The 13,209-nt window shown below is 31.1% G+C and overlaps 1 protein-coding gene across 1 annotated transcript; it reads right to left on the minus strand.

Moving 5' to 3' along the window:
* Positions 1–6,087: 6,087 nt before the first annotated feature.
* On the minus strand, positions 6,088–12,973 carry LOC120078329 (UNC-50 family protein). Its single transcript, XM_039032569.2, has 10 exons — positions 12,644–12,973; positions 11,916–11,983; positions 11,759–11,784; positions 10,535–10,625; positions 10,054–10,149; positions 8,749–8,817; positions 8,155–8,213; positions 7,952–8,074; positions 6,663–6,734; positions 6,088–6,576 (listed from the first exon to the last, which is right to left on the minus strand). Exons 1-10 carry the CDS (start codon positions 12,731–12,733, stop codon positions 6,512–6,514), a joined length of 759 nt encoding a protein of 252 aa, XP_038888497.1. The 5' UTR covers positions 12,734–12,973; the 3' UTR covers positions 6,088–6,511.
* Positions 12,974–13,209: the final 236 nt, after the last annotated feature.

The raw sequence follows: 13,209 nt of genomic DNA on the forward strand, positions 1-13,209 counted from the left end.
TCGATAAGCCTAGCTAAAAGACAACTTCAGCAAAATTATTCTACCATGTATAAGGCCACTATGAAGCTGCATGGCTATCTTTTATCCACAGATTGAAAGTTGGGTTGAATCTTTTTATTCTATTGGTTGATCACACTCTATTGAGCCTAACACCGACTCAATTACACTGTATTTCCATTCCAAATTGATTCCCATTATAGCAATAACACTGTATTCAATATCTTTTATAAAAGACTACAAGAAGGGCACACCGGGTATTATAAAAAAAACTGGTCTCGCGCAAGTGGCATATTGTTTTGCCAAAAATCTTATTATTATTATTATTTTTTTTTCAAAAATCCAAAGAAACCCGAAATCTTGCTATTTCGTTCAATTTTCCTTGTTTTTGAATTAAATAGTCCTTGAACTTTAAAAACCTAACAAGCTTCTACTTTATAAATGTCACTAATATATATCTAACATATTTAATACATTTAAAATTAATGAATCTATTAAACATAAAAATTGAATTGTGTGCATTTGTATTGCTTCCAAGCTCAAACCATTGGAATTTTGATACTTTCTTCTTGTTATTGAACTTTGCCCTTGTGAAATCCTAGTCTAGGCTGGAGAGAACTTGGAGAGAAGGAAAAAAATTAAAGGATTAACGACATAAATCTGATAGGAGAAAATGGCTGACCTTTTGAAAGAGCTAGTTAAAAAGCTCGTGCGATGCACATGGTAAAAAAAAAATTAAATATAAATTTTACTAAATGAAATATTTTTCTTTTAAATATTTAACATGATTTATAAAATAATGAAAAAAATAAGTGAAATTTGAATAGACACGAAGTTTGTATTATTGGTCTCAAGGTCAGAGGATCAATTCTCCTACCACACAAATTAGAGAAAAAAACTCACAATGATTAAAAACCGAATATGAAATGTGTTGAACGTAGTTGAAAATCACTAGAACATAATTGTGTAGTGAAATATAAATCATGAATGAACATACATTTTATTAAATATAAATTTAAATATTTGACATTAAATTTAAAAGGAAAATGAGATCGAAATGGAAAAAAAATAAAAAAAAATAGATGAGTTTAGTAAAAATACATAAAGATGATGTAATTAAACAAAAGTTATATATTAGATTGTATAAATAATTGTGACATAATAAGATATCTTATTTCATGAGTAATTATGGTATGATTTCTTCTAATGAACTAACTTACAAAGAAAAAAATAAATAAATAAGTACTTTATATAAGAATTACAAGAGGAAAAAAATAGTTGGGATTTTCAAATTAAAAAAGTATTAAACTATTTTTTTTATAGAAGATTTCCTAAAATTTTCAACTTCTCTGTCCATATCTCCCTAATATCTAAAAAATTCTTTTATATAAAAAAACAAAATAAATATAAAAATATGATTGAATTTTGAAGTATCTCTAATTAGTCAAAATTGCACCAAGCATAAGTCAATTCACTCTTTCTCTAAGTATTTGCACATATGTTACTCTTCTCTCCGTCATTCTAGCGGAATAGAAGAAATGGTCATTAAAAATGAAAAAGAATGAAAATCTATATGAGTTTTGTGAAAATACATAAGGATGATGTAATCAAGCAAAAAATTATATATTAACTCATATAAATAAATGTGGCGTAATTAGATATCTTACCTCATGAGTAATTGTTGTGTGATTTCTTCTAATGAATTAGCTTATGGAGAAAAAAATGAAAAATAAATAAATAAGTATTTTATATAAGAATTACCGACATTGACATTTTTTAAATAATTCAATAAGTATTTAGTTAAAAAAAAAAAGTATTAAGCAAATTAAACATTCACCATTAGCATACAATAAAAGAGAATAAATATAATGAAATTAGATATGGAAAGAGAGGGAAGAAAATAGTTGGTTGGGATTTTCAAATTAAAAAATATTAAATTATTTTTATGGAAGATTTTTCCTAAAATTTTCAGCTCTTCTCTTCATATCTCCCTAACCTCTAAAAAAAATTCTTTTATATGAATATCTTCCAATAAAATAAAATAAACATAAAATCACGATCGAACTTTAAAGTCATCGGTAATTGGCCAAAATTGCACCATCACAAGTTGGTTCAATACTATCTTTTTCTAAGTATTTACAAATATGTTACTCTTTCTCTTTGTTATTCTAGTGGTAATAGAAGAAATGGTCATTAGGAAGGAACATATAACTCATGAGATGAAACACTACATCCAATCTATTTTTCTACTTCACATTTGATGGTCATTGGGAAGGAACATGTGACTCATGAGATGAAACACTACATCTAATCTATTTTTCTATTTCACATTCAAACGTAAATCTCATTTTAATTCTTCTATTTTTTTTTTCCTTTTATAACAAAAGAACATCTTCAAGACAAACCTTTCACTTCAAAAAAGTTTTCTCAAAACACACTACGAATTTACTCTACTCTACATTCAAACTTAAATCTCATATTAATTCTTCTATTTCATTTTCTTTTTTTAACAAAAAAAACATCTTCAAGGCAAATCTTTCACTTCAAAAGATTTCTCAAACCATACTACAAATTTAGTCGTTAGATTGATAACAATACCTCTAAAATGAGTTTCAAGCCCTCATTTTTAGTCTCCATAATTTCTTGAAAGATTTTACTTCTCCGATAAAAGAAAGGTTTTGCGGCATCTCGATATTTAGGATATTGAAATTTTGCAATGATAATGTAATGTGTTGGCCATCAAGTTCTTTATTTTTAAAGGTACATCATACACCCATATACTTTCAATGGAAGAGTTGTGTCTCATCATCATCAAACTCAAATAGTCATGACTCTTCCACATTAACCAACACATTAAATGCGTTTGAAACTTAAGAGATACAATGTTTGTTGAAGGGCAACCTAATTAGTTAGGAGGGCAAGAAGAGAATTTTTAAAATACATAAGGACAAAAAGGGGAGGAGAAAATTATCATTTATAGCTTCTTTTAATATAGTATAGATATAGATTAATATAAATGATACTTTCCAAATTCCAAAATCTAACCTCAAGCAGTCTAACCCTCGAGGCGGACTCAAAGGCAGTTGCCATGCATTTAGGATATGAAACTTTCATGTTTGTATTCAAATAAATACTTGAATTTGAAGAAAACAAATGTCAAATAGTTAAAAACTTATTAGATACAAAAATTCAAAACTCTAAACTTATTAAATAAAAATCAAATATTTAGGCTCCGTTTGATAATCATTTCATTTTTTGTTTTTTTTTAAAAAAATTAAGCCTGTTTTTTTTCCATTTCTTATAATCATTTACATCTTTCTTAAGTATAATGGTTGAATTCTTGGTCAAATTCCAAAAACAAAAACAAGTTTTTAAAAGCTATTTTTTTAGCTTTTAAAATTTGGCTTGGTTTTTAAAATATTGGTAAAAACTAGATAACAAAGGAAGAAATTTAAAGGTAGAAGTAGTATTTATAGACTTAATTTTCAAAAACAAAAAATCAAAAATCAAATAGGAACGTTAAGAATTTATTGGAAAGTTTTTATTATACGTCTAAAAGTTATGAACCTATCTTATAAAAACTTGAAAGTTTGAGAATTAAGAGACTTAAAACTAACTGTAATGATTTTTTTTTTAACTTTTCTTAAAATTTTAAAGGTATTTATGAAATTTTTGAAAATTCGAAAATATTTTTTACAAAAAGCACAAAGTTTAAGAGTATTTTCTATAATTTAATCGTGAAAGAATAATTTGAAGCAACATAAGTAGTAGGATTTGAAAGAAAAGCTACAAAATAGTTTCAATACAACAGTTCATGCGACAATCATCTACATTGATTCACATAATAAACAAGTTAAAATATAAATTTAATGTATAAATTTGGTTTCTGCACTTTCAAAAATGTCAAAAGTTCTTGAACTTTAATTTTATTTAAAGACATATTAGATACTTTTAAAAGTTTGGAGATAAAATAGACATGAACATCAAAATTCATACAGTAAACTTGTAATTTAACTTGATAATAAATTAAAAGTGATTTGTGGACTCCATAAAATAATAACTCGAGTGATCGTATACAAATATGAATGACAGCTTTTGGTACTCAAATTCAATTTATATAAATAATTAAAAGTAATGTGGAGACTTGCTAAAACAGTAGCTTAGATGACAGCAGAATATGAATGGTAGTAGTTGGTCAATTATATCATGAATAATCAAACAGTAACATGGAAATCAATAAAGCAATAAAGTTGTAAGCTAGTAGGCCAAATGGTCATGTAAACCACACATGGTCGTGGAAGACTAAGACTCCGTTTGATAATAATTTAGGTCCTATTTGATAATCGTTTGAATTTTTATAACTGTTTTTGAAAAGTTAAGTCTATTTCATCAACATCTGTTACAATGATTTACATTTTTTGTAAGTATAATGGTTGAATTCTTAGCCAAATTCCAAAAACAAAACAACTTTTTGAAAGCTACCTTTTTAGTTCTCAAAATTTGGCTTAGTTTTTTAAATCATTAGTGAAAAATTTAAATCAAGTCTATTTCTTGCCAATTTCTTACAATAATTTGCATTTTTCTTGAGTACAATGATTGAATTCTCAATCAAATTTTAAAAACAAAAACAAGTTTTTAAGAGTTACTTTTTTAGTTTTCAAAATTTGGCTTGGTTTTTTAAACTATGGTAAAAAGTAGATAACAATTGAAGAAATTGGGAGGTAAAAATAGTGTACACATACTTAATTTCTAAAAACAAAATGGTTACCAAATGGAGTTTTAGCTTTTTATTTTTTTGTTTTTAAAAATTAAACCTATAGACATTACTTTTACCTCCAAATTTCTTCCTTTGTTATCTACTTTTTACTCATAGTTTAAAAAACCAAGCCAAATTTTGAAAACTAAAAAAGTAACTTTTAAAAACTTATTTTTGTTTTTAGAATTTGGTTGAAAATTCAATCATTATACTCAAGAAAAATGCAAATCATTGTAAGAAATTGACAAAAAAGACTTGATTTAAATTTTTTTTTAAAAAAAAAACGAAATGGTTATCAAATAGGACCTAAATAATTAATCTTCAAAATGGTAATCGATATCATATCTACCAAACTATGTTGAGATGGACCATAGTTGATGTTAGCATTGTTCTATAAGCTACAATTTATAAGGAATTCTCTCAATTGATTGGGTATCTTCATACCTTAATGCTATCTCAAAAGTAATATCAAATACTCAAATATAATTAACTATGTATTAAATGATATCTAACTTTTTTTTTATATAATGTCGGCTTATATATTATTTAATACCTTTGATTCAATTTTAGTCATAAAATTATCTGCAAAAAAATAAACAAACACATAAAGAGAGGAGTCAAGGACAATATTCCGAATCCCACTGCCATCCCCAGTAAGAATCAGAACAACGTCAAACCAAATAACTGACTCTTTTACTAGTGGGTCCATGTGATTCAAAACTGGTGGACAAATTTGAGACATTATCATATTGCATTGAAAAATACTGTTGGATCCACTTCAATTTGTCACACGTTTATGGGACTTTCGAATGGATGATCCATTTTCAAAATGGAACATTAGGTTAAGATCTCACTTTCATTCTTTAGAGTTTTAAATTTTCCCACTCTTCTTTCTCTCTATCTTCTCTTGCTACTCGTTCTTGCTCTTTGCTCCTTGGTCTCAAAGTTTTCATTAAAAGAGAGTGAATAGTAAAAATAGCAAGGATCAAGAGTAAGGAACGAAAGTGATGATGTACATTAATGAGAGCAAGATACGGGAGTATCAAGAGGAAGGAACGAAAGTCAAGAGAGTAAAAAATAAGAATTAAAAGCGAGAATGAATCACAGCAAGAGCAAGAGCACAAGTCCACAATAAGATCGTTTATGTAACACCTGCTATTAATGACACAAAAATGGGTCAAAAAAATGAGGTTAAAACGTGGGATGGATTCCACTTTGGACCCAAAATTTAGGTCGACTGTACCATTATCTCATCGTTGACCTGTTTGTCATTTGCATTTCATAAGACATACATTTTTCCTACGTTGAACAAAATGGGAAAGGGAATACACCTGTTTCTTGTCAACTGGAAAGCAATGTTAAGCAACAATGAAATGGTCTCTGCACATCAAACAAACAAATCTGCAGATACAACATATTCAGAAAGCCTAATGGAATTAAATTTCTTTTCAAGTGTATGTGTAAACTGCAAAAATAAAACGTATAAGGTAAAAATCATTACATTCAACACATCTATTTCATCAAAAATTTAGCCGCATCACCTCATTTGTAGCCGTGATGCACAAGATACCAAGATCCTACCCCCTACAATTCTTGATATTGCTCGTGAAAAGCCTGAAAAATTAGCAGCTGAGGCTCTAACGACGTGGACTTCCTCATTTCTTTCAAGATGCAGTGACTTGTGTAGATGAAATCATTTGATTTATCAATCGTCCTGCCTCGAGATAAGCAAGCTGTAGCCGAATCCGTAAGTTGAGATTATAAGTTCTGACTAAAGTAGATATTCATGAAATATCTTGAAGGGTTGAAGCCTATCAAGATAACTGCAGGTAAAAAAGGGAAAATGAAATTTACTTTCAGCACAAGAGCTACGAAAAGGGGAGTTGTTCTAGGTTTCATTATGACTTACAGATTGGAGTAAGGACAAAGACCACACCAATTGGATAGAGGAAGAATGTAGTTTTCTCCAAAAATGGCAATACTGCATGAAGGCACACGGTCAAGTCAATAATTTCGTGGATGCAAGCTTACGGCTAATGGGAAACTGGGAAGACAAACTCAAATATATCAGTGGTCTCAGTTATGGATTCATATTTGACTAGAAAACAGGAACTTAGGCCCACTTGATTTTTTTTCCCCATAAGAAACGGCAAATAACATGTTTGTTTCTTCCAATTTTTCAATTATAGATTTCACCTTGTTAAAGAAACACTTGATTTATAGTTAAATTTTAAAATAAAAACTACATTTTTTTTAGTTTTCAAAACTTGACATAGTTTTTGAAAACACTAATAGAAAATGGATAACAAAACCTAGAAACTTAAGGGTGAAAGTAGTATTTTACAATTTTGATTGCCAAAAATCAAACATAAGAAATCAAATTGTCATCAAACTAGGCCTTAGTTATTGATTTCCTTCACTGATGTGTCATTGATCAATCCTCCCTCCAGTAACATCTAATATCATTGGGTTGTCTCATACCAACACTGATTAATTTGAAAAATATAAATGATATCATTTGAAGAAGACTATGTTTGTGGACTAAGAAGAGCTAGGAGTTGGGGACATGCACTTCCTCTCACCTCCACGAACGGCAAACTCGTATTAAGTTTTAACCAACACTATTCATCTCATTCACAGGCCATCCGTTGAATTAAAGTCTGTCTTTTCTTTATTTTATTATTTTTTTACTTAATTAAAATCTGCCTTAATTTCACCAGCTAACTCCCCCCCACTACCCCCTCCCTCCGTCCTACCCTTCAACCACGCCCTTAACTCATTAGATTACTGAATGAGTTTGACCCAATTTCTTTGCTGGAAAGTATTTTTTAACTAATTAAAAGTATCTTTTCGAACAAATATAGTTTTTACTTTACTCTTCGGACAGGCACAGGCACATAACTAATCCTTCTCCTATAAGTACTTGCGTATAAATGTCTTATCATTATGTCGAAAAGAAAATCTTCAGAAGCCATCCTAAACCACACTTAATCTCACCTCAACGTGGTAGATACAATAGGTTAAAATCCAAAGCACTTCCTAAATGGCACCCACCTAAAATTTCTAGAGAACCAAAAGTTCTAGCCATGAAGAGAAAAAGGCTTGTCCTCTCTGGTTCAATATTGCTTGAGTTATTTATGCAATCAACAAAAAGAATGTGTATGACCAGATAGGAACATGAAAGAAAATATAGCTTACCGTCATAGCCTAAAAAGTTGACATAATGGTAATACGAAGTCCCAATCATGAAAAGCAAATTTGACAGCAATAATGGAATGAAGCCATGGGCCACCAGAAGCGGTGACATAAAGTAATGGATAACTGCAACGAAACCAAGACTTCAGACTAGCATCATAGAGGCTGGAAAACAGAACAAAAACGGAAGCCCTTACCATACTTACCATAAAGCAAAACAAACATCGGGAAGAAAGAATTGCAGTGCACATCAAATGCATAGAGCCTAGAACCAGTGAAAATAAATAAATAAATAAACGATATATCATCCAGTAATTTAGAAGGCTCAAAGGAAAGACATTGGGTAAACATAAAAGAATACTAAAACCCAAAAGGCCACTAAAAACGCAATTCTAAGTTCCCATTTGATAACGATTTCATTTTTAGTTTTCTATTTTTGAAATTTCTATTTGTTTCCTCCCAAATTTTCTATTAATTTTTACCTTTATTGGAAATACTTGAATTCCTAGTCAAATTCTTAAAACAAATACTACTTTTTTAAAACCACTTTTTTTAAGTTTTCAAAAGTTTGCTTCGTTTTTTAAAACATGAGTAGAGAATAGATAATAAAAATAGAAACTCATGAGAGGAAGTAGTGTTTATAAATTTAATTTTAAAAACCAAAAACCAAATGGTTATCAACAAGGCCTAGAAATTGCAAAAAAAAGTAGTTTGGTCCTAAAAACTGATGTTCGACAGAAGTTTAACTGAAGATATAAGCAATCTTGAATAAAGCTAGAGGTGAGAGTCGTAGATCTTGCCATTCAACCCGTTGCTCAACTACATGACTGCCTGGTGTCTCTTCCCGAAGGTAAGCATTTGTTAGCAACCTGAAAATACGTTCAAGTAATGTAATTGATCACTATAAATTACAGCAGCATACCTCTTTTCCCAATAAGAGTTATATCAGCATACTGAAAAATTACTTGAACAATAAAGATTGGAAATGATTACGTAAAAATGCTCAAGTGGTCAACTGTGGTAATAATTCAGCATTGAAAGGTTGATAAAGGCTAAGAACCAACTTCAACATAATTTAATTTAACGAAGATATCTACAATAAAATTAAATCAGAGAACAGAGGATCTCAACAAGGAAAAGGGAAACAGCTAGATTCCCTATTCTAAGCCACATCTCTTAGCTGATTTAAAAAAATGCACAAGTTCTTTTTTTATTATATTTTTGTTTTTGTGAGAAAACTTGATTTTTATTAAGGAAAGATGAGAGAATACACCTCCCAAAAAAAGTCCACAAAAAGGAGCCAAATTACAAGAACAAACTCTAGTTAAGAGAAATAAGATCAAGCGAATAATTACAAAAAAGCCTAGAAACTGGAGCCTAGAGAGAAATAGAGAATCTAACAAAGGACCTAACATCATTAGAAGAACTACCATACCCTCTCTGAAGACAGTTTCTCTCACTTCAAAGCCCCCATAAAATAGCACACACACCCTAATAGAATGCATAATTATTCAAATGCATGCTCAACATACGATAACAGGAAAGTAATAGATTTACTATACTACATCAAATTAGGATGGTTCATATCCTCAGTGCAGTCAACCATTGTCTAAGAGATATGATCCACCAAAATACACGAAAAGAGATAAATCCTTCTGAGAATGTTTTTATCGTGTAGTCGAATTAACTGATCACCCTTTATAACTTTCCTTCATGTTGTCCATATGCCTATTTCACTGAGTGCAGAAACAAACAGCTGAAATTAAAGAGATAAATCCTTCTGAGAATGTTTTTATCGTGTAGTCAAACTAACTGATCACCCTTTATAACTTTCATTCATGTTGTCCATATGCCTATTTCACTGAGTGCAGAAACAAACAGCTGAAATTAAAGTCGGGGGAGCATTAGAAAAGGCACATCTTATAAGGACCGTTCAAGTCCTAAGGGAAAATCAGGACAGACAAGAGAACAAACTATCAGTCAATATGTAGTACATAAGCATTCGAGATCATAGCAAATGATGAATAGTACTTGCGTACATAGAAAAAAAAATTTGTTGGTAAAATCATGTAGTAACATGCACATACAACAGGGAAATAACTTACCAACAACAAGTTGCCAAAATCGCCCCAGTTATTAGCAAATGGAAGAGCAGTACAGAAATAACTACAAAAGAGGCATGTGCAGCACTATGATCATATCTGAAATTATTGACAAAATTTGACAATCAGAAAACACAACTGAGATAAGTTAGCTTAATTTCTAAATAGGGAACTTCATACAAAGAAGTATATATGGGGGGAAAAGGTCCAATTGTACCCATCAAGAAAAAGGATATTGGTTATCACATGAAGCGTACAGGTATACATATTTCTTTCGTGTACCTCTTGTTTAGGTAATGGTGTGAGTGCATGTATATTTTTCTTGGTGAGAAAGAGGGAGAGGCTGAAAGACCTTCTCAAGACTTTTGCTCTCTCCCTCACACACACACAAATATCTTGGGTACGGCGTACCATAACGGATGTGTGCTTCATAATAAAATAAATCAACAAAGCGATACGGCATAGAAGCATTGGCTACACTTACGCAGCACAGTAAGCCAGAGTCGCAACTGCCAAAAGAAGACTGCAGATCACAACAAAAGCAGGATCGTCACGTGCCCACTGATTCTTAGTTTCTGACACAAGAAAAAAGCAAAGAACTTTTCATTTTAGTTTTAATATACGGAAAACCTTTATACTATACATATTACATCTATTGTTACAAATATATATATATTCTTTATCTTTTCTCCTTTTGGAAAGGGAAACAAATTTCATTAATGCAATGAAATATGCGAAAGGGAGGAAGGCCACCAAGGCTAATGTGTGTTACAAAAATCCCCGCCAAAAAAGAGTATCTAGCTTACACCAAACGAAATCCTAACGAAACAGAAAGAGGATATGAGAAATATCCAACACAAAGGGAAAAAGAAAGGCGTACAAACAAATAGGAACTAAGAATAAGATCCTCAACATAAAAGATCCATCTCTATCACTTTACACTTCAATCTCTTATGCACAAGGCTCAATCACCGATTCTTTCAAAAAGCATCAATTTAACAGAACACTTGCAAAGCCCACACCAATACCTCTCAACAAGTTTCAACACAACTGGAAACCACTATATGAATAAGAAAATAATTAGAAACCAATCTGTTGATTAGAAAATATTAAATTTTGACTTGAAATTCTACTTTTAAAGCTTATGATTTAAGATTCATGATAACTTCTCCACCCTATAGCTTCTGAGATTAACAGAAAATTATTATGAGAAACATCCCAACACAACAAAAAGGGGAATCCTAACAAGCAAGAATTGAGACCTAAGGGAAGCACACAAACCATCAAGAGTCAGAGACCTAAGAATCAGTCTCCGAAAATTTAATGGTCCACCTCCAAGGCTCCATCACCTATTTCACCAATATCTTAACTAAAAATTTAAACTACAGCAATAAGCTTCCCCTATGTATCAACCTGAGTATAAAAACCCTGCATCTTTTTATGAAAATATTTTGTTTTGAATTTAAGTATATATTCACTGCCTTCACCTAGTAGCATGTTACATTGGTAGTGAATCTAGTGATTATCTATAAGAGGAACTCACCACAAAGTTAAGGGGTACAGTGGATATTGAAAAAGATCCAAAAAACTTGTAAACTGGACTACACATAAATAAGCTTAAATCACGAGTACACTAACAGATTCTTCAGCACCATTACAATCAGCAAAAGAAAACAGAAAAGAACTCTTTGATGTGAGATGTACTTACGTTTGTGATACTTGGTATGCTGATAGCTGCGTCCATTGCAAAATTCCAACAAAAATCCAAATACCAACGATTAGGAATGGGCTAAAACTAAACTTGAAACAAAGTTTGCTTAAGCTCTTAGTGAGTGACAACAGGCAAATAAGAACTAATTACTTACACAACTTTTGGTGAAGTGCATAGATGAAGCATTTGCCAGAATGTATATTCGATGTCCATTTGTTGCCACTGCAAGCAGAGAGATAAAGTGATAACTTGTTAAATTTATGGAAGCAAGCAAGCTACGTCAGGTGAGAAGACAATTGAAAGAAAATTAGTTTCATTTTAAGCCCAATTTCCGACAATTTATTTTGTAAACAAGAATATGACAAGATTTCAAGTAGAACAGAACTAGCCAAAGCATGTTGAGGAAGCAATAAATTATATTACAAATCCAGAGAACAACTGAAACTTGTTCTCTTCAAACACGACCAAGCTCTGAACTATCCAACTCACTGCTTGAATTCACAAGATCCAAGACTCCACGTGGCACCATACTCAATACATCGAAGATCAAACAGTAGTTGAAAAGCGTACTGTAAATAACGAATAACGGAACAAGCAATGATCTAACCAAAAATAAGCAGGTAAAAAGAATCGCGGCTAAAATACAAAATAAGAAGAAAATTTCAGAACGAACTAATAACAACACTGAGAAAAATGATAATGGCATAAAAATTCCTCAAACAACGATAACACCAAATCAGATAATCTCATACAGCCTTCATCAGGCATATTCGGGAAGATGAATCGTCTACAAATTGGAAGCGTAAAGTAGCAGTTTGATTAAGATATGGAACGGATCTGCTAGAGATGGAAAATAGGCATAATCTGAGGGAGAGAGAGAACCTTGACGATTCGACGAAGGTACTGCAGATACATGGGATTAGCTCGAGATGTAGAGGACGAGGAGCGTCCTCTGGAAGCTGTGGGCAACATCTCCGCTTGCTTCAAATTGCGCGACCTCCTTTCTCCGGCGACAGTTGAATTGTTGTAGCCACTTCTTTGCTCTGAGATCTGAGAATTCTCCGAACAAACTATCTCCTCTTCTCCGTCGACGAGTTTCAGAAAACGGGCGAAGAAGGTGGAAATGATCTCTCTCTCTCTCTCTTCAAATGTTAAAAATGATTTTGGCCCAAAAGCTTATAAGCATATTCTAAAAATTGTTACATCTCTTACGAGTCACAACATTATTCTTTATCTAATTAATTAAACTTTTCTTACAAAAAAAAAAAACAATTAAAATTTACCATATTCTTAAGTAATTAATTAAGTTTTGGTCGAAGTAGTTTAACTCAACGATAATACCTATATTCAAGGTTTGAAGTATTAATATCGACAGTAATATCGAGATCTTAATTTCAATAGAAATATCGATAAAATGTCGATTTCGATTGATATTTATGGAAACTATA

The sequence above is a fragment of the Benincasa hispida genome, chromosome 5 (assembly GCF_027475165.1).
Source record: "Benincasa hispida cultivar pf3 chromosome 5, pf3_genome.v1.1, whole genome shotgun sequence".
NCBI classification, from domain to species: domain Eukaryota; kingdom Viridiplantae; phylum Streptophyta; class Magnoliopsida; order Cucurbitales; family Cucurbitaceae; genus Benincasa; species Benincasa hispida.